The 21,304-nt window shown below is 60.8% G+C and overlaps 1 protein-coding gene across 25 annotated transcripts in view; it reads right to left on the bottom strand.

Annotated features, from left to right (window-relative positions):
- DYSF (dysferlin) overlaps positions 1 to 21,304 on the bottom strand; it is a 224,002-nt gene that overhangs the window by 75,482 nt on the left and 127,216 nt on the right. For 23 of the 25 annotated variants that reach the window (XM_058278903.2, XM_058278900.2, XM_058278898.1 and 20 more), the window contains 6 exons: positions 16,797 to 16,890; positions 16,306 to 16,383; positions 8,688 to 8,869; positions 5,950 to 6,090; positions 5,124 to 5,153; positions 3,740 to 3,769 (listed from right to left, as the gene is read on the bottom strand). In XM_058278903.2, the coding sequence (XP_058134886.1) occupies positions 3,740 to 3,769; positions 5,124 to 5,153; positions 5,950 to 6,090; positions 8,688 to 8,869; positions 16,306 to 16,383; positions 16,797 to 16,890 (555 nt within the window). The remainder of the gene's footprint in view (positions 1 to 3,739; positions 3,770 to 5,123; positions 5,154 to 5,949; positions 6,091 to 8,687; positions 8,870 to 16,305; positions 16,384 to 16,796; positions 16,891 to 21,304) is intronic. The other 2 variants (XM_058278888.2, XM_058278892.2) reach the window with 1 other exon arrangement.

The raw sequence follows: 21,304 nt of genomic DNA, 5'->3' as shown, positions 1-21,304 counted from the left end.
TCCCCAACCTCTCCCTTCTCGGGCCATCCGTGCGCCCGACGCGCCTCTCCTCCTGAAATTGTGGCTTCTTTCCCTTCCCTTCAAAACTGGCCAGCCACCAGCCGGGGCCGCCAGGCTCCTCAGGTGTTTTCCAGCCCAGTCCACCTGAGGGGTGGGACGCCCTCACTCCTGGACAGCGTCTCCGTGGGAGAGGGCGGCGGTGACCTTTATCAGAACTGGGGAAGCGGCTCAGCAGAGGGGGTGGCTACAGACGGAAAGTGCCACCAGGACATCCTGATTCGCTGGCCTGCGTGTGCTGGGGGTCTCTGGGACCACCCTTAGAGGCAGCCGTATAATACAAGGCCGATTAGGGGGAGCCACGTTTGGCCAGGCTCTTCCTCGCTCTCCAGCCCACCCTCCCCAGACGTGGGGCAGGCCCGGACAGGTGGGCAGGGCGGGCATCATGCCAGCTCAGACCGGAGGCCCTGTGGACAAACGGGTCCCTCTTCCCTTCAGAGCAGGGTCCGCCCTTCAGTCTGTCCATCCTGCTCGCCAGTCGACTCAGGGTGAGAGCCCCAAGCTGTGAGGGGGCTTCCTGCACAGGCCCGGGGGCCACCACGTTGGGCAGGCATTCGTTTCCAGGGGAGGGGGAAGTGTTGGCAAGCCTGTCCAGCCCCCTAGGTCGGCCCTGTCACCAGCAGCCTGGAGACCCCCACCTCACCCATCAGGGGGCCCTCGGGGTCCCTCTGGACGGTCACCTCCCGGCTGCTGGGGAGCAGCAGGCGGGGGCAGCGGGCGGGCTGGGAGGGCTCCCACGTCTGCCTGCCCCACCCAGCTCGTTAGGAACAACATGTTGCTCTAATTACACTTCCCAGGAAAAACAGTGTTTTAAATTAAGGCCTGGAGGGAGGGATGGGGGAGGGGGGCTGCTGGGTCTATTTTTCTGACTGCAGAACACCAAACTTGGCCTTCTAGTGTTTGGAGAGATACGAGAGATCGCCTCAGGTAGTCTCAGGCTAAAGCCACACCCGTCCCCGGGATTTGGAGGGGCGGCTTGAGCGACTCGAGGCTGACCCCTGGTGCCTGCAGAGCGTCCCCAGCGGCAGAGCAGGAGAAAAGCAGAGAAGCCAGGGGCCAGACCCCTAAGCCGGCCTGCCAGCCCCCTGTCCCCGCCCTCGGGGTCCCAGGTGGGGCCCTCCCCTGCACAGGCCTCGTCACCCTGAGGGGCCCCGCCTGTTCAGCAGCCCGCCCTCGCCTCTCGGACCGCGCAGGCGTGCGGGGTGTCCCCTCCAGTGTACACACTCGCGCACGCTCACACGTGCGTGCACACACTCTCCAGTCCTCAGGAAATCTAAAATTGCCGGTTCTTTGAACTCATTCCCCTTGGCAGTGAGGACTGCCTTTGTTCTCCAGACATAAAAGAAAAGAAATGAGACAGAGGGCTAAGAAGAGGCGGGGAGAAGGAGGGAGAGAGGGAGCCGGAGCTGGGGCCAAGGAGCGCAGAGGAAGAGTGCAACTCGAAGGGCGCATGGGAAGGGGAAGGCAGTGGCTGGGAGCAGAGCGAGGGGTCCAGAAGGCAGACTCCACCGCCGCCCTCTCCACGGCCCGGGCCTCCCTCCACCTCCCCAAAGCCTCCCAGACACAACACAACAGCCCCCCGGCCTTCCCACCAGAACCCCCCAGAGAGGGAGGTGCTCGGTGGGCACGGAACCCCGAGAGAGGGGAACTCTTGCCCCTACAGACGGTCACACGTCCCCAAGGCACTGCTGCTTGGGGAGCCCCCTCCAGACAGAGGCTGCCCCTCAGCCCCTTTGCCAGTCCCTGCTTTCAAAGCCAGCTCCGTGCTCCCTCTCCCAGGAAGCCGTCCCCTACCGTCCTCCCGAGAGCCCTCAGCATAGACAGCGTTTCAGCTCGTCCACTTACACGTGTGTCCACTCTCCTGCCCGCAGGTGCGTGCAAGCACACTCCCCCCAGGAGAGGCCATCCTCCAGCCATCCACCTGTCCCGCCCGTTCCTCTTGGCCCTTCTCTCTTCCAGGCACCCCATGACAAATGTTCCCAAAGCCCCCTGACTGGCAGCTCCCCCAGCGCCTTGCTGCCCACTGCACACCCCCATCCATCCCTCTCTGCTCCCAAGGCCTCCGGCCTGCCCCTAGGCTAGGCTTTGTGAGGCCCTCTGGAGAGGCTGCAGCGCTCAGGGATCGAGCCTGGGAACCTGGGAGGGGCTGATGGGGGATCCAAGGCAGGCACTTGGCCACAGCCAAGAAGACAGAACTCAGTCAGAGGCGCCAGGCTTCCTGCAGGTCCAGCAGCAGCAGCAGAACTAACCTGCCTCCGCCCGTTCCCTGGGGTATCTTAAAACCACATCGGTCCCAGTAGCTTGCCATGAGGCCTGGCCATCAGGGGAGGGGGGAGTGGACTGGTCTAGAGACTCTAGGGCTGTGGGGAGGGGGGTGGTCCAGAGATGGGGGGTCACCAGGCCATCTCCCGGGGTTGTCCCTGAACCAGCTGATCCCCCGTTTGCTGCCTCCAGACAACCTTCTGGACCTCAGCCCCTTTGAACCTGCTGGCTCAGCCGGCCCTGGGCCTGGGACACCCCCAGGACTTGCTCCTGAGGACCCCTCCCCAGCCTGTGGCCTGGCTGGACCTGCAGCAGGACACTTGGCCCTCTCTGGGGTCTGGCCCCAAAGCTGCAGCTTTGATTTGTCTCCTGACAAAGCGACCGCAGCAAGAGCCCAGCCCTCAGAATCTGAGGCTCCACGGTTATATATTATAAATCCAGTTATTAAGGATTTTAACTTTTTTTAATAACTCATCCCTGGCCTGGGTCTTCTTTAGAACAGGCTGTGGGTTTTGGCCACGGAGTGCTCTCAATCAAGAGAGAGGGCTCCGTGCTGCTTCCCTGGACGGGACTCGGCTCCCCTTTCCAAATCGGCAGTCTTTTGCAACTGCAGCCAGAAGCAGGAGGCTGCCTGTCAGGCGCAATTACCGCCAGCTCACTTGGCGGACCCCACCTTGGTCTGGGAGCAAAAAGGAAGTGAGGTAAGGGGCACGGGGCCTGTGGATCCCACATCCTGACCCCGCTCTCTCAATTCCAAATTGCACCGAAAATGTCAAACGGTGTCTACTCCCAGCCTGGGGATTCCCTGACGGCAGGAAGTGGCTGCCCTTTCCCAACGCCCCATCCACCCAGGGCTCTCTCCACACCGGCCTCCTCGCTCACTCATGGGATCTGCTCACAGATGAACAGGAGGCCAGAGGGAAAGTGTCCCTCCTCTCCCAGGGCAGCGCACATGGCTCGGCGTCACCTGGACGCAAACCTCAAACTTCTTTCCGTTCCTTAGGAATCCCCAACCCACCTCTTGCCCCGCAACCAGCCAAGCTTCAAACTGGTTCTCAGCCACTTGGGCCAAAGGTATGCGCCCCCTCCTCCCTAAGCGCTGCAACGTCTGGCTAATGCCACTTCCACCAAGAGAACCCTCCCTTGCACTGGCCCCTTCTGTGCCACCTGATGTGACCAGATGAGACTCTGACCTGCCGGTTGTGCAGTCTGGAGGAGTCAGGCCTCCCAACAGGATGACCAGAATCAGCCCCACACCCAGCAGGCAGCCCTGCACACACGCAGACTGTGGGGGTCTCCACATGCCACGCCCCCTGGGGCACCTGGACAGCTCCGGGGCCGTGCCCAGAGGCTGACCTTCACCTTCCCTCTGTCTCTACCCACCCCCCACACAAGCCTCAGGCATGAGGGCCCAGCTCACCTCATCCAGGATCCCTGGTGCACCCTGCACCTGCGCCACAGTCGTGGGGTAGTCCACATGCAGGAGAGGTGGAGGGAGGAAAGGGGGAGAAGAGTTCACCGTTAGCCACAAGGAGAAGCAGGCCAGCCGAGATCAGCCCGCCACGTGTCGCGCCTGAGAGGAGCCCCCGCGGACCAGCTCCCATCGAGGGGCACGTGCTTTCCAGCCACACCCCTCCACGGGGGCTGGAAGAAAGGAGGTGTGATGGACGTCGGCACAGAAGGACCGGGGCCCCTAAAGCCTAAGCCCAGGCGTCTCTGGGGATGGCAGGGGGAAAAGAAAATGACAGCGGGTGGTGGAAAGGGGCCAGGGCCTGGGGCAGGAGCCCCAGAGGAGGCAGGCAGATGCCCTCAGCTGCTGCTCCCCTGGAGGCACCTGGACTCGGGGAGCCCCGGGGGAATCAACCTGGAATCCTTGGGGGCTGGCAAGAGGGAGAGGGAGCTAGGACGGAGAGGGACAGGAAGGGGCGGGGGGATCAACTGAGGGCTTGTCTGGTAAAAACACTGAAAAATTGCTTGGGCTGCCTCGATCCAAAAGAGCCCCAACGACCACTTCTCAAAGCTGCCACAGAGCCTGGTCTAGAGCAGTGTTCGCTGAATCAGATGAGCCTGGGGACCAGTGAAAGGCCTGTATTTCCTACCATGACCCCCGAGCGAGTGAAAGAGAGCCAACGAGAAGGGGCTGAAGGCCCTGTCACTAGGACAGCAGGGTCACAGGAGGGACAGTGGGACCGAAAGCCGAGCGTGCCCAGAAGCCCTCGGGGTGCTGGGCTCAGCCTCAGCGTTTGCTTTGGCAGGTTGGAAGTGGCCCCCAAGCGCCTGCATTTCCAACAGCGTCTGGGGTGGCGCTGCTGCAGCCGGGGATGGTGACGGGTACCGCACCCTGATAACTGCGGGACTAAACCAAGGTGCTCAGCCCGGGCCACGCGGTGAAATGTGCCTGGGCAGCTTTAAAAGCTGCCAACGCCTCGAGCCACGCCCCACAGGCCGTGTTTCCTTCCGCTTGGGCTGGGGTCTGGGGTAAATTCTAAAGCTGCCCAGCGGCACGGCCGGGTTGAAAAGCTCCGCCTGGGGAGCCTGTAGGCCCCTGCAATCTGAGCTCTGTGACTCTCAGCTTTCTCAGGGAAGCAGGACGGGAAGGGGCCCAGCTGGGCAGGGAGAGCTGGAGGGACATGAGAGGCCCCTCCCACCCTGCCTTGGGACCCCAGTGGGGTCCTCCTGGAAGGAGCTGTCACAGCTCAAGGCGGGTTGGGGGTAGGGGGTGGGGAGGCCTGCCTGCCCTGGCTAGCCTGGGAGGGGGCTGCACCCACAGGGAGTCTGAAGAAGAAAAGCTAAAGGCAACTCACCTCAAACCCAGGAATATGGTAGATGGCGGGCTAGGGGTAAAGCAGAAGCGAGCTTCGGTCACAAGCTGGTCACCCAAGGACCCCTCACCCTCTCCCGCCCCGGCAGGCGAACACAATTTTTCCTTCTTTTTTTTTAATGTCTTTTTTCATCTTGTCACCCCCCAGAGCCCCCTGCCCGTAACTTCTGTTTTCTATCTCTGCCAATTTGCTATTTCTCATCCTCTCTTATAAATGATAGCATACTATTTTTGTCTTATGTGCCTTGCTTACTTCACCAAGCATAATGTTTTCAAGGTTTTTCCAGGCTGCAGCCTGTTTCAGAACTTCATTCTTTCTCATGGCCAAATAATATTTCATTGCGTGTATGCGCCACATTTTGCAAACACATTTTTAACCGCAGAACAACCCTGGTGGAGGATGTCAGCCATCGGGCCCAGGGCCTTGCAGCCTCTAGTCCTTGGAGGCCTAAGGAATCCTCAGAGGTGCCTGGGAGCCTGGAAGTTCTGGAGTGCCCCAACACACACACACACACACACACACACACACACACACACACGCTGCAGTTAAGCCACCGCCTCTCCCACAGAAGTCCTCCTCCCAGGAAGCCCATCAGGATGGAGAAAGGACCCAGGCCTCCAAGCAGGGCCAGGTGGCCAACCTTCTACCCCAGCATTAGACAGCATCCTGGTTCAGGCTTCAGCAAGGGGGCCAAAGCAGGCTGGGCAGGAGCGCAGACCCCTCACGAGTGCAGGGCCCTGGTGGGGGAGCTGGGATGTCCCCCGCATCTGGACCCTGCCTCCCTCCTTCCCAGGTAGACTGGCCTCACCTTCTCCCTCTGGATGAGCTCAAAGGAGGCCAGCAGCTCACCCGCTGGCTGGCTGCCCCTGGTCAGCGGGAACCAGGCCAGCCGGGGCGTCCGTTGTATACTGGGTTGACAGATACAGCGTCCCAGAAACTCGTCTGCACCCTAGACCCGGGCGTGGAGAAAGAGTCAGTGTCCCCTGAGCGCCCGGCCTCCTGGATGGCCAAGGGCCTCGGAAGTCAGGGCAGCCTCCTCGTGCAGAGGGCTGAGCTTTGGCTTCCCTGGAGGGGTGTGAGCACGGTGGCCCCACCCCAGGCCGCTGGCACATGGTGCTGGGTTTGAATTCTCCTCGTGGTCAAGAAGTCCCTCTGCTTGTCTAACTAGCATTCATCTGCTCTAATTTATTCACGCCCAGCGCTCTTTAGAACAGCAGTAGTAGCCCCGCTGCCTTCCTCTAGTTCCGTCCGGAGTGGGGGTGTTCGACATTTCCAAGGACTTTCCTATCTCCTCTTTCATTTCATCTTTAAAGCCCCTCCCTTTTCAGGTGGAGAAACTGACATCGCATTCATCAGGGTAAATGAGTCTTGCTGAAATGGTGTTTTCAACTTCTCGTGCCTTTGCTCAAGCCCTTTCCTGGCTCCCCGCGGCCCAGAGGATAGGCCCCTCGCTGAAACCCGCTCACCTCTCCTTGCCTGCCTGGCTCCCCCTGCCCACCCGTCTGCTCCAGCCCGGCTGGCTCTGCAGGCTCCTCTCCCCCTGGCCTTTGCCTGGCCCATTTCCCCAGCAGGGCTGCCCTCCACCCTTCTCGGCCGCTGTGCAGAGTGCCCGGCCCGAGCTCTGCCCTCTGACCTGGGCCCGTGGCTAGCTCCCTCGAGGACCAGGGGGTGGGTGGGACCTGGGGCTCGGCCAGGTGGTGCAGGGCCCTCACCAGCCCTCATGCCTGGCCCAAGCCCCCATCCAGAGAGCGCCATGGCTGGGGCTGGGTGGCGTCCCTGCCGGCACTCAGCCCACAGCTGGGGGTGTCCCCAAGTGGCCGCCAGCCCAAGGAGGAGCAGTCCAGCCCGGGTTCCGGCCACTCAGCAAGGACATCAGTTATGACACCAGAAGAGCTCAGGAGGGCCCTGTGGGCCAGGTATTGTCCCTGAAGGCTCTTGGAGAGGTCTGGGGCGGCAGGGGGGACTGATAAAAGACCAGGTGCAGTCAGGACAGCAGGGAAGCACTCGTGGAGCCCAGGGCCACGGTTATTTACTGTTTAAACTGTTAACAACAGGCACAGCACCCTGCTCGCCCCAGGACCCTGCGGCCCACCCACCCAGAAGAGGCCACGGCTCTTCTGTGTCTGGGATCCCTCGTGGCACTGGGGCCAGACCCCCGGCCCCCCGCAGCCTGCAACGTGCAGCCAGCACTTGCACCGGCTCCTTCCGCTTAGTTTCCCTGGCCCAGCACCCTCCCAGGTCTCCCACCTCTCTGCCACCCTTCTCCTGCCCTCAGAGATGCCCTTTGCCACCTGCTCTTCTCAAAACAGCCCCAACAGGCTCTTCCTCAACTGCCCATTCCTCTGCCAGCACCTTCTTTTCCTTTCAAGGGGTAACTCCCAGGCTGACGTCGACAGCCCCAGCCCTCTGCCTTCAGTCCCGTTCTCCGCTGTCCTCTGGCACCCCGAACGGCCCCACGGTCCCCCATCACCATCACCACACCTCCCAGGATACCTGGCATCCAGTCATGCCATGCTCTTTCTGGAAAGCTTCTTCCAAACCCTGCCCCCTCCCCTTTCGTCCCAATGCAGCCCCCACCCAGGCCACTTGCCTCGTGGCTGGCATAGTCTCTCTCTTCCAGTAGTATCCCACCTGCTCTTTAAAATGTTGCTCTCACCCCACCACTCCCCTCCTCCCGAGTCTCACCTCCCCCTTGACTCCCCCTGGCCAGCCTGCCCTTGCTGGAAGGCACCCGCTGCATCATCCCAACACGCCACCCGCGGGCTTCCGTAGGGCCTGGGTCTTCCCTGACCCTCAGCTTCTCTCTCCCTTCTGGGAACCTTCTAGAGCAGTCCTATCTAATGCAGGCACCCCTAGCCACCTGTTCCTATTTACATTTAAATTTTAATGAATTAGAACTAAATAAAATCTAAGATTCAGGTTCTCAGCTATCCTAGCCACATTTCAAGCACCCAGTGGACGCATGTGGCTCGTGGCTCCCGGGTGGGACAGGGCACCTACAGAACATTTCCACCATCTCAGGAAGTTCTGTTGGACAGTGCTGCTAAGAGGGCCTGTGTGCGCAACAGAGCTACATGGCACTCGGGGACACCCTGTCTCATGAAGATGCTCTGCTCTGTGCGTGAGTCTTGGCTCCCACCGAGACTGGGGGCCCCAAGGGGCCGCGCCAACCCCTAAAGCAGGTGCCTGAAGGGGGGCAACTGGCCTGGGACCATATTAGCAAGTTAGAAGCAGAGAAAAACCAGTACAATGGTCCTTTCTAGATCTGTCCCCTCTCCACTGTGCTTGGTTAGCAATGCCTGCCACAGGCACCGCACATGTGCTAGCAATCCATTTTTAATTGCTCTAAAATCGTTTTTGATTACTGTATAGGCTGTGGGGGTCAGAGGAGAGGCCATCGGTCCCAGCGGGGGTGAGGGCAGGGGAAGGGGCACCCATCTGGCTGGGGAGCCAAGAGTCCCCATAGACCCATTCCTCACAGCGCCACTTCCCCCGGGACCCTGGAAGAGGTGGGCGGCGAAGGGCGAGGAGGCGGGGCCGGCTCACGTAGGTGTCGTGGTCGTACAGCTCCACCGCGATGCCGGGAGGCTGCTCGGCGATGCTGGCCGGCTCGCCAAAGATCTCGATCTCGTAGAAGATGAGCGTCTGGTCCCAGGTGGGGTTGAGGGTGTTCTTTGCCACCACCGTCTTCTGGCTCTGGTGCAGGAAGGAGACGATGGCGTAGGGATCTGCGGGGACAGGGCAGGGGAGGGGACAGGACACAGCAGGACCGTGAGACTCTCCTGCTCGGGAGTCAGGTGGGAGCACAGAGCTGGAGCAGGGCTGCGGCTGCCGCTCCGTAGCAATAAAATTCAAGCTAGAGCCCCTTTTCGCCTGGAAGGTGGGGGCTCTCCCTGTCGATCCGTGAGACCAGTTGGCGGGCGGCCATGGGGAAATGGAGCCGGGGTGCAGGCAAGTGGGCACGAGACCCAGGGATCTGCTATGCTTCTTCCTAGGCCGGCCGCCTGGGGAAAGGGCCAGCTGGAGGCAGTGAGCACCAGGATGGTCCATCCATGCTTTGGTTCGTTCATTCATTCATCCGACAAGCATTGATGGAGTGCCTTCTGCCTGCCAGGCTTGGGGCTCAGTACCAGGGACTGAAAAGGCAATTGGAGCAAAACGCTATCCACCCAAGTTACAATTTTGCTCAGTGCTTTTCAAGATCAGCAATTAGGCACTGTGGGATATGTAACAGAGGGATCTCCTTCCTTGAGGAAGGGCACTTAGAGGTGAGATTCTCGGTGAGCTCTGGGATGCAGTCAGACTGACATGATCAGATCTGCATTTCAACAAGCTCACTCTTGGCTGCCATGTGGAGAACAGACTGGAGGGGCAGAAGGGGGGGCCTGGAGACAGATTAGGCCACAGCAACTGTCCAGGCAGAGAGGGTAGGGACTTATGTGGACATGTTGTGCCCTAAAGGGCAGAAGGACTCAAGAGATGTTAACACTGGGTTGGGTGAGAAGAACCCAGCTCCCTGCCACCCACAAATCCCTTCCCAGCTTGACAGCTGCAGCCACACTCTGGCCATCCCCAGAGGCACACGGCCGACACCAGAGCAGATTCTAGGGCAGTGGTTCTCAAATGTAAGCACACACCAGCAGCCCCTGGAGGGTGGACACAGATGGCCCTAGAGTTTCTGACCCAGTGGGTGTAGGGTGGGACCCAGATTTTGTTTTCCTAACAAGTGAGGCTGCGCTGCTGCTCCGGGGCCACGCTTTGAAAACCACCGCACAAGAAGGTCCTACGGGACCGAGTGCACGTCACTGGGGAGGGAACAGAGGGTTTAGAAGAGGGGGCTCCTCCAACGTGTCCCATTAGGACATGCACTTTTGGGGGCAAGGTCTGGTTTGTTGCCATTTTGGAAGGCTCAAAAGAACCAGATGCTGAGGGAAAGTCTGGGCAGGCAGGGCTGGCAGCCGGATGCTGGGTTTCTATGAGCACCAAATGCCCTAAAATATGCCCTAGACCCTTAGCACCTGCCTCCTTCCTGCAGAGCCTTGTCCCCTCTGAGGCCCACATTTCATCCCCAGCACTGCCACTAACTCCCCGGGGACCCCAGGGGAGCCTCAGTGGCCTTGAGGGTGTTGGCCTGTGTCCTGCTAACCTCAGAAGGGGGCTGGGATGTCCAGGACGAGGAGACTGCTCTTCCATGCAGAGGGGAGGGACACAGGACAGGCTCCCCGGCCACAGGGAGACCGAGTGGCATACCCTGGCCCCTGCCTCGGGGTTGGCACAGAGTGGTCACACAAGAGGTGGGCAGGGAGGACCCCCGCCAGGGAATGGAGGGAGCCGAGTACAAGATTGCCACTGTCACCCAAGGGTTTTAAAGAGGAAGGGGAATCCAAGCTAGGAGGCCCGCCTGGCTCACAGGAGGCAGCCACCAGCCGGGCACCAGCTGGTCAGCCTGCAGGGTAATCCTGGAGGACTTCTTGCAGGAAAATGGCTTTGAACCTGATTCTGGGAGCAGCAGAGGGCAATGGGAGGCTCTCACAGGAGAAGCCTACCACGTTTCACCCCCTCCCACCCGGTGGGAGCCTCCTTGGCATGAGGACCCCTTCCACGCACCAGCCCTGGCCCCAAGCCCTTTCCTTCCTGACCCCTGGCAGGGCCCAGTGGCGTCTGTGCGTTTAATGAAACCGTCTGGCTGTGATACCATCGGCTCGCAGAGAACTTCTCCCCAGTTCCAGTAAGGGAAAGAGGGGGCGTTCCGATAAATAAAACCATATTAGAGCGCCGGCGAAAAAGCCCCCTTTGTTCCCACCCCCCGTGCTTCCCAACGCTTTATTTTTATAAGCGTGCGGGCCCCAGACCGACCGCGTTTACACAAAGATCACAATTGCACATTGTAGCGGCTGTGCACGCGGTATTGGCGCTGGCAGCACCCCCCACGCCGGCCCCCCGAGCGGTCCCGACTGCTTCCAGCAGCCCCGGCAGCGCAGGCAATGAGCTTAGCACGGGGGGAAGGGGGCTTTCAAACAAAAATCACCCAGACCCCCAGGCACACCCCGCCCTCCGATCCGGAGGAAGAAACACACAACAAAGGCATTGTGTGCAAGGGGCCTGCAGGCCGGGGCCTCAGACAACCGGGCTACTGTGAGCGGGGCTGGCCGCGCCCCCCACGGGGCCCAGCCCCTCCAACCAGAAAGGAGCGGCGGGGAGGGGGCGCGTTGCTGGAGCAAGGTGGTCAGATGAAGGAAATCCAGACAGACTCACAGACACATCGCTCTTCCAGGACAGCCGGGAGCAGGGACAGGCAGACACCCAGGGAGAGGTGGAGGGGAAGGCGCGGGGCTGGGTTTCCCAGGTCTGCCCAGTCCAGGGCTCTCCCCAGGGTGCACCCCTGCAGGAGGGGTGGGGGCAGGTGGCTGCCTCCATCTCTGGGGACCCAGCAGGATACTCCAGCAGGAGCACACAATGGTCCTACCCAGCCCCGTCACCACAAGAGAGCGGAGCACGGGGCCCCAGGCCCCAGGCAGGTGATTCTTCTACTGGACCCAAAGTCCTGCACCCAGGCTGGGCCGTTCCCCAGACCACCCCCCTTCCTGGAGCTCCAGGGAGCACTTCTCACCCACCAGCTTAAGTGCCCAGGATGGGGGCAGGGCAGGCAGGGACATCCCCATTTGTCAGAAGAGGGAGCTTTACCCCAGCAAGACTAAGTAACTAGTCCAAGCACACACGTGGCCGGGGCTAGCCCCTGACTCCTAGCCCAGTGTCCCATGCTCATAGGGAAAGGGCCATCGAGAGAGGGGGAGTAGATCACCAAGAATCAAGGCAGTGGCAGTTAAAACTATAAGACAGCAAGATTTCTCCTATAAAATTAATAAAAAAAAAATTGTTTGACATTATAAAACTCAGTGTTGGCAAATATTTGGTGAAATATGTACTCTCCTTTATGGCTGGCAGTAATTTAGCAACCCTTCAAGAAAGTAATTGGGCCATCTGCCCTAAAAAACAAAAATAGTTATGCCCTTTTCCCCACATTCTGGGGAATCATCCAAATTAACCAAAAAGCTATAGGTACAACGATATTCACTCCTGCCTCATTTATGAGGCAGCATTCATTCCAAAACACGTTTACCCTTTGACTAGCACGTGGGCAAGCACAAAGCTAGGAACTGAAGAAGACTGAGCCGCAAGCCAGGCTCTCAGGACCACGCTCACTGGCTGAAATTGTACCGCACCACGATTCTAACACAGGGTGATCTGCGACCTAATCATGGAGTGGCCAAGGTCCTGGAGGTACCCAACCAGACTGGTACGTCGAGGAAGGCTGCCCAAAGGAGGCCACTCTTAACCTGAGTCTCAGGAGTGCAGTGGCAGCCCACTCAGGCCAGGGGAGAGGGGCTCCAGGCACCCGGCCCAGGCAAAGGCGCGGAAGAGCAGGCACCCTTGGCCAGCAGCAAGCAGTTGGAACGGCTGAGGGGAAGGGGAGGTCCCAGGACAGTGGGGACAGGGGAGGGGGGAGGGGAGCACTCACACACGGCCCTGCCTCCACGCTGAGCAATTTGGACTAAATCCTGCAGATCAAAATGTGTTCGAGACGTGAGCTCTCGGGAGAGCTAATGAGCATTTAAACAGGTTCGACAGGCCTCTCGGCTGCAGCCGTCTCAGGGCCTCTCCTGTGCCACTGTGCCTTGTAAATCTCTAAGTGTGCAGGGCTTCCCAGTCTCTCTGACTCAGGAACCCTTTTTAAGTGGAGCGTTTCACAAGCCTCCAATGCACTTTGGAAAACACCTCCTTAAGCTCATTGGGTGGATTATCCCCAGACAGGACCCACCTTAACACAAGGCTGTGTTCAAAAAGAGGGGGCCGCGGCTGGATTCCAGGCATGGGAAGCCCGGTGAGTAAGAGCTTCCTCAGCACCGCCCAGGACAGAGTGTGGATCTGGGGGAAACTAAAGCACTGGCCACTGCAGAGGTGACCCCCGCTGTGGGGCAGCAGTGGCTCATCAGCTGCCACCTTGGCCTGGCCTGAAAGGAATACCCCTCAGGACCACCCTGCTGTGACCTCCCGGGAGCCAGGCAACCAGAGAAGAGGACACAGGACTTCTCCTTTCTTGAAAGATGTCCCTCTCCTTCCCCACCCCACACCGGTAAATTAATAATTTGGCATCTGGTCTACTAGTCCTCTCTCGTTTTCTTGGCCAGCCAAGTCAGGACCCCTGAGGCCAGTGCCCTGAGAGACCTTCAAAGAGGAGCTCCTGGACCCCCTCCCCATCCCCAAGCTAAGGGCCATCCTCTGGAGTGTGGGGACCCCAGGACAGTGCTGCCTCAGGGTCCTCCATCTGGTGGCAGCTTCAGCTACGGCTTCCTCGGACCACAGCATCGGGGAGCGGGCCGAGCATAATCCCTTGGGGAATAATTTGGCAAGGCAGACAGCTCCCTTCCCGGTTCCCTCTGAGAAATATCAATCTACAACAAAGGGTCGCTTCTGAGAGAGGCAATGCTACCCATCCCAGATTGGGTGGCAGAAGGAGACAGGTCGAGGACATGTGATTTCTACGTCTTCTAGCGTCATATCTTTTCAGTACAAAGTAAATCCGGTAAAGACAACACATGCTCCCAAATCAGGAGCAACCCCATCTCAATAAAATAGAAGTCCCTTGAACGAAGCATTCTTTTACATTTTGTATGCCTAATTATCACCCCGGCCATACACACTCACAAACACACAAGCACACACCCACACACAGCTTTCCGTAGGTCCACATTCACCCAAGCCCTGCCCGAGGTGCAGTCCTCAGGTGCCTGCGGGACACTCTCACCACCAAGGGCTGGCACGTTTGCCCCCTACCAAGTCCAAGTTTGCTCTGGGGCAAACAAGGGAAGAAGCTAATACGGCTGCAGCTCCTGGACAGCCCCAAGGCCCGCCTGACAGGGGCCGCGTGAGCACAGCCCAGGCCGTGGGGCAAGGCCTGCCGAGGAGCTCTGCGGGGCCCGGGAGCCGCAAGTACCCGAGTACCACAGGGGACGGCGCCCGCTGCCCCGGACACCCTGGCAGGCAGGCTGGACTCTGCTAGACCCTCCCCTGGCCCCAGCTGCTCTGGATTCACCCATGAGTTTCCTCAGAGAAATGCCAGCTGGTGGCCGGGCACAGCCTCCGGCCGCCGGCCACCCCAAGGTCAAGTCCAGGGGAGGAATTGCTTTGGTTTAGGGTTTGGGAGTGAAAATAAACACTCTGGGTTTTATAGGTTCACTCATGTTGGCTGCTGTTTTCCTTTCCAGCAGCTGTTCAATCGGTCCTTTCATTCAGGAGCCAGGGGCCTCTGAGGAAGCCCTGGGCAGTGCCCTCAAAGCTCAAGGGACGTTTGCTGGGGGGAGGGGCTGGGGCCAGGATGGAGAGTGTGACGTGACCCTCAGGCCGGTGCCAGGGGCCGGGCGCACTCTGCCACTGCAGGCCCCGTAGGTGAGCGCTGGCTCCCACAGACCGTCCTTGGAGGGATTTCCTCCCTGCGCTGCGCGGTCCTCAGAGGACAGCCCCCGCCTCGCCCCCCACCCCCTGCCCACATCCCTGGCCTGCACACTCACCTCTCACATCCCCCCTGGAAGGGAGGGGGGGCAGGTTGGGATGAGGGTTTTCCTTTATCCTCAGGGTAAGCTCTAATTGTCAGAGAGCATCCTGGCAGAGCTCCCCGGGAACCCGCAGAGGCAGACCCCCTCCCGGGCCTGCCGGTTCCTGCTTGCTGCTCTTGCACCCGCTTTCCTGGGAACTCTCAGGCCCCAGCCCCGAGGCTCAGAAGGGAGCGTCCCCTCCCCACTCTGCACGCGGGGCCACTGGGAGAGGTGCAGAGTGAAGTGGGGGCACCACAGCTGCTTTGGAGTAAGGAACGGAGTGGTCCCCCACATCGGGGAGGACACCTGGCTGGGCAGGGGGAAGCGAATGGCTAAAGGCCGTTCCAGCCAGTCTGGGAACAGAAGGTCATTCTCGCAGAGCAACTCAGTTCTACCGAACTGAGCAGCAGCATCTGGAGGGCGAGAGCCCTGGGTTCAATGCTGCTTTGTCACTTGTCATCTTTGTAAACTCAAAACAATCGAGTAAGCCCGAGTCTCAGTGTCCTCACCTGTAGAACGGGGGTGTTGAATACCTGCTTCACGGGGCAGATTGTAAAGATTACACAAAATAAAGCCAGCAAAGTGCCTGGGCACATAGTGAGCTCTCGATAAACGTTAGGGCTTTAGATTCCAAGTACTACAGGCCCGAAGGTAAGACAAGGCCCCTTCCAGGAGGAGCTCGCAGTCAGAGTGGGAGGAATCTGGCAGAAATAGACCGTAATAGACGCAGTGGGTCCTGAGAGAGGTGTGGGCCAAGGGCTGAGGAAAGCCTGAGGAAGAAGCAACCAGCTGATTCAGGGAAAGGCCAGAAGGTATCTGGGCTGGGTTTTGATGGATGTTTAGGAGTTCTCTGGGTTAAAAATAGGGATGTGATGCATTCTAGGTAGAAGAAACACAGTGCAGTGCCAGGCACATGGACGAGATTGACAAGCATGGATAATAGCCAGAGTGGATAGAGAGGAATTACTGAAAGCTGAAAAGCGTGAGGTGCACAGGGGCCAGATCACAAAGGACCTTGCCTGCCCCGCTGTCAGCGTCAATGTTTGAAATGAGGGAGTGCCATGCGCAGACCGCTCTGGGGACCGTGAATCTGGGAAGGGGGGCTCACAAGGAGCTTGGTGTGGACAGGACGACGAGAGGCCTCTGAGACGCACAGTGGGGGTCATCCTAAGGGGCGGGGCTGAAGGCCTGGGAGGCTCCCCAGATGAGCCGTGAGCACCGGGGGAAGGGGACAGTGCACAGAGCGGAGGGCACAGGGCGTAGAGGGCAGCAAAGAACCTGAGCAGGAGCAGTAGAGGAGGAGGAGGCTCAGGCCACCCCAGAGCCAGGGGCGTCCCGAGAGCCAAGGCCAGACGGGCTGGCCGCGGAGCCAAGCGGGCCGTGGATGGGAGGCTGCCGCACTCAGGAGGCCACGCGGCCCTGCCCCGGCAGCCGACCTCACGCATCCAGCGGACCGCAGCGCCCGCCCTCAGAGAAGCCCCCGCCCACGGCCCCTGTCGTCCAGAGGCCCACACCTCGGTCCCCAGCTTTCAGGCCACGCTCCCTGGCCTCCTCCCCTCTCCCCCACCTACCAGAAAAAGAGTCCTTGTCCATCGCAGGCAGGTCCCGGGCCTGGTACATGTAGCAGCGCAGATGGTACCGGTTCCCGTCTTTGCCAAGGAAGGAAAGAGAGGCAGGAGTGAGGGGTGGGTGGCTAGAGGGCAGGACGGAGACTGCCCCCAGGAAGGGCAGTGGAAAGAGGGCGGGACCATCGGAGGGACACCTGTCAGAATGCCAGGACCGGTCCCCTCCCAGGGTCAGGGCAACAGACCACCCCTCCTAGGGGGACCCCCGAGTGAGGTGTGGAGAAAGAAACCAGATTGATGGGGGCAGCCAGGCGCACAGGACCCCCAATGCTGCTTTCAGGTTCCAGGTTCACACACATACACCCCCCTAACGCCAGCGACCCACCCAAAACACACAGCTATCCATGGCCCCACGTATTCGCCTGGCCACGTAACCCCACATGAGCACACAGGTAAGACGCCCAGAGCACCCCCCGATACCCCCGAGCGTCACTCACAGTCGAAGATGCAGGAAATCGTGGGTCTGTTCACGCCAAAACTCAAGGTGGACACCGACATGGAGTCTTCACTCTTGTCGTCCACCACGCCGCCCTGGAGACAGGAGCTGGTCAGGGTGCACCTGGCCCCCGCGCCAGGCCCTGAGGATCATTTAGGCCTTGCTGCTCGGCTGCTGAGAGCCGGGCTGGCAGCTCTAGGGCAGCTTCGCGCTCGGGGAGCCATCCTCTCCTGAAGCATCTCCAGGCTCCAATTTCAAATCACCAAGGGAGTGTGGGAAGCTCTCCTCCCTCCAGTGAAGCCTGAACCCACCAGAATGGGATGTCGAGTTGTTCCAGCCCCAGAAGTTCAAGTCCGGTAGAAGGAAGGGCTCGCAGGGGCTCTCCAGGGAGGGGTGAGTTAGAGGGAGCCGAGGTCTGGAGGTCGCAGGCTAGCGTCTCTGGGTCCCCATATCTCGCCACCCGCTGTGTGTTTGGAGACGGGGCAGGCACCAGAGCCACACAGGCACTGAGCTGGGGCCCCAGATCCCGGCAGAGGCTGCGCTGCTTCCTTCAGCATCTCTCACTGCTGTGCATCGAGCTGAGCAAGAGGCTCGGCTGAGGCCAGGGCAAGGGCCGGGCCGGGGTCAGGGATGAGCGAGGCAGGCAGGGCCAGCGCCTGGGCCGGCTGGGGGTCAGTCTGGGGCTGATGACAGAAAGTGCTGATGTGGGAAAAGCGGGGTGGGGTGCAGAGTGGGGCATAGGGGAATCTCCTGTATTTTTTAATGTAACATTTTGTGTGATCTATATCTCTTTTAAAAATATAAACAAAGTCCGTCTGTGGGTTCAGAGCGCATAAACCCAGAGTCAGCTCCGTCACCTCGTCCTCATTACCGGGCCCTGACCACTGAGCCACACGTCACATCTGGTGGCACCAGGACGAGACAACCTCCCTAGACCAGACGCGCCCCTCCCTGGCGCACTCCTTAGCCCCTCCCCCGGGGTCCTGCACTGTCTGGGACACAGGGATCCCGTGGCAGTCAAGGCCCCCGCGAGGACAGGGGGTCAGCCACGCTCCAGCCCAGCCTCCAAGCCCGGGCCTTGCTGCCAGCTGCCTCCCACAGCCAGGGGCTCACGTCACTGCCACCAGGGGCCCCGTCCTGTCTGCTCCATCGGCGGTCCACGCCGACTTCCAAGCCCACTCGCCTCTCCCTCCCCGTCCCCTTCCCTGTCACCTGCCACTTTAGAGGCAGCAGGTTTAAGAATGGGGTGGTCTGTGCCTCGTTTCCTTGTCCTGGCTGTCCCTCCAACACACACCCTCACCAGCAAAGCCCACGCTCTCTCAGCAGGCCCGGTCGCCCCCACCCGGTCCCCAGGGATTTCTGCTGGGGCGTCCTCACCTCCGCTCTGGCTGGAGCCATTTCCCCGAGAATCTCGACCTCGCCCCAGACCCCCCCAACTATACACAGTCCCCCAGTGCCTCCCAGTCCAAGACGCCACCGTCACTTCCGTGCTCCTCCTCTCCAAAGACCCCGCTCGTCCCAGAGCCCTCCCTGGGTGCCTGCCCTCCACCCCTGCTCTGGCCCGCACCCCAAAGCCAGAACCGTCCTCATCGCCCCCGTCGCCGCTCCGCGCCCCTGCCTGACGCTTCAGTGGCCCTCGCGTCCTGAAGGGTCAGGTCCGGCCCCCTCGGCAGACCCCGGTGACCTGGCCCCATCTTCCTGACCCAACACCAAGGTTCCCCCAAACCCGGGCCCTCGGCTTCAGACAGGTAGGGTCACCCTCGCCAAAGGTGCCCCAAACTCCTGCTCTCCCCATCACGAGCTCACGCTGTCCCCTAGGCAGAAAGGCCACCAGCCGTCACCGTCCTCCCCGTCTTCTTGGTTGTCTTCAGACGCCCAGGTGAGCACGGCACTGGTCACTCCTGGGTCAAGCAGGAAATGCATCCTAAAGTCGGACAGGCTCTCCCCCTGCTCAGCCCCGGCCAGGCGCACACTCAGGAAAGGCGTGTCCTCCCGGGGGTCACACCGAGGGCCTGGGAGGATGCGCAGCCTGCAGCTCCCACCACGGGGCACCCCCTATCGGCCACAGGGGTACGGTAACCCCAGCGCTCAGCACAGCAATGAAACATGGGCCCCAGAGCCAGGCAGCCTGGCTCTCGCCTCGCTCCGCCCGTTACTGACTGAGGGACTTGGGGCACCCTCCGAATCCCCTCTCGATCAATCTCTTTGTAAATTGGGGATAATGACACAGTCCCTATCTTGAAAAGTTGCTGTGATTGTTAAACGAGATAGAAAGTACTGGCAGTCCTTGGCACCTGGCCTGGAACACAGTAATTGCTCAATAAGTGTTAGCTCTTACAGATCTTAGGAAAGAAATAAGGCACATGCCTGGGGCGAGGTCATAAACTATGAAGTTAGCAATTGTGCTGCGGGACCTCATACTTAGCCCATACGTGCTCAGAAGTACTCCAGGAAGCTGGGAAGGTCGGACACTGCTGTCAGGACCCACAGCCCTGGGCCAAGCTCTGCCCCCCACACACACACACCTACACAGGCACGTGCATCCACAGGGCATAGAGAGGGGGTCACTGAGAGGATGTCACACTGCAGCCAGGGAAGGACCCAAAAGCCACGGCCCCCAAATCCTCCCTCCCCAGGCCGGTGTGGACCGGGAGGTCCTGGGTCCCCTCCAGGAGAGGGCGTGGCCGTGCTCTGCTGGGGTCCCTTGGAGCACACAGTGGGTCAGCAGCTACTGGCCTCAGCCAGCTGCGGGGCCCGAGGGGCCACATGCGGACCCCCAACCCAGGGGCTGGCAGAGGCGCGCCAGAGCCGTGCCCCCCAAGCCAAGCCAGGAGGCACAGGGATGCCAAGGGAAGCAGACTGCAGCCAGGACCCTGGCGATAGGGTGCGGGGGCACCTGAGTGCAACAGCACGAGGGGCCGCGGGGTGGGCTGGGGGAGCTCCAGCTGGGGCAGGACGCTGGGGTGAGTGCAGGGACCAAGGCGCCTCCGGCTGCCATGAGCCCCTTAGCTCATTCCCTCCCGAGCAAGCGCCTGCAGGGACCTCCCTGCTCGAGCCTGGCTGCAGTGCACACCCCCTCCCCTCCTCTAGATGTGCCCCCAGCCGCCTGTCAGCACCTCTCCCCGCAACCGCCTCCACCTGTGGCTTTGGCAGCACTTTCTGGGTCCCTGTCCAAGGGCAGGGCCACCCACTTGTGATGAGAAAGGTGCTGCCCTCCCTGGGATTTCCAGGGAGGCTGGTACCTCCAGACTCCTGGGCGCAGCCCACAGCAGGCATGGGTGCCCAGAACGGCCAGGGTGCCCTCCCGGGGATGCCCCTCACTTGGGTGCTGCCCTGCCCTGCCTCCAGCCACTGCGCACACTCCCCGGGGCCGCTGCCCGCCTCCCAGCCCCACCTGCCCCCACGTGGGACCCTGCCTCCTGCCTTCCCCTCTCTTCCCCTTCCCATCTCTTCCCCTTAGGAGAGAGACGGGCCGGCTGGGAAGAAGCATCCCTGGGGAGCCCCGGGGGGCACATGCCTGGCGCCCCTCGGCACCCCAGTCGCACCCTAGGCAGAATCTTCCCCAACAGCCCGTCGTCACATCCTCCCCGCTGACCTCCTGGGGGTGGGGGCTGGGCTCTTGCGCTGCCCCCACAGAGCCTGGGAGCGGAGAGGAGGCGGCTCTTACTTTCCCAGCCTTGGCCTCTGACCGAGCCTCCAGCAGGCAGCCCTCCCACCCCCCAGCACCCGCTCAGCTGCCGCCTCCATCCTCCCACCAGCGGGGGCGCTCCGGGGCCCCCTTCCTTGCCCCCAGGCCTCTTGCTGTAGCTCCGGCTGCCCCTTTCTGTCCCTGGCTAACCTGTCCTCAGCTGTCCAGCTCCTCTTAAAGGCCACCCTGAGGGATCAGGCAGCCCTCCCAGGGGCTCCCAGGGGCCCCCAAGTTCTCCCATTCCTACACTACCGCTGGACACTGTAAATGCCTGTTCACTTGTCCAGCTCCTCCCCCAGAGGGCACCCTGCATGCAGCAGGTGCTCAATAAAGAATCAATGAGGGAGTGAATGAGTGAATGAGTGAATGAGCAGCACCTCTGGCGACAACAGCTCAAGCTTTGGGGAGAGCTGATGCCACACACCCTGACACACCCCACACACCCCAATCACACTCACACACCCCACACACCCCACCCCACACACCCTCACACACCCCACACACACCCCAATCACACTCACACACCCCACACACCCTCACACACCCCACACACCCCAATCACACTCACACACCCCACACACCCCACCCCACACACCCTCACACACCCCACACACACCCCAATCACACTCACACACCCCACACACCCCAATCACACTCACACACCCCACACACCCCACCCCACATACCCCAATCACACTCACACACCCCACCCCACACACCCTCACACACCTCACACACCCTCACACACCCCACACACCCCACACACCCTCACACACCCCAATCACACTCACACACCCCACCCCACATACCCCAATCACACT

This window comes from Dasypus novemcinctus, chromosome 17 (assembly GCF_030445035.2).
Source record: "Dasypus novemcinctus isolate mDasNov1 chromosome 17, mDasNov1.1.hap2, whole genome shotgun sequence".
Classification (NCBI taxonomy): domain Eukaryota; kingdom Metazoa; phylum Chordata; class Mammalia; order Cingulata; family Dasypodidae; genus Dasypus; species Dasypus novemcinctus.
Note: the sequence above shows the minus strand (reverse complement) of the source record. Positions and strands in the feature narration are given on the sequence as shown.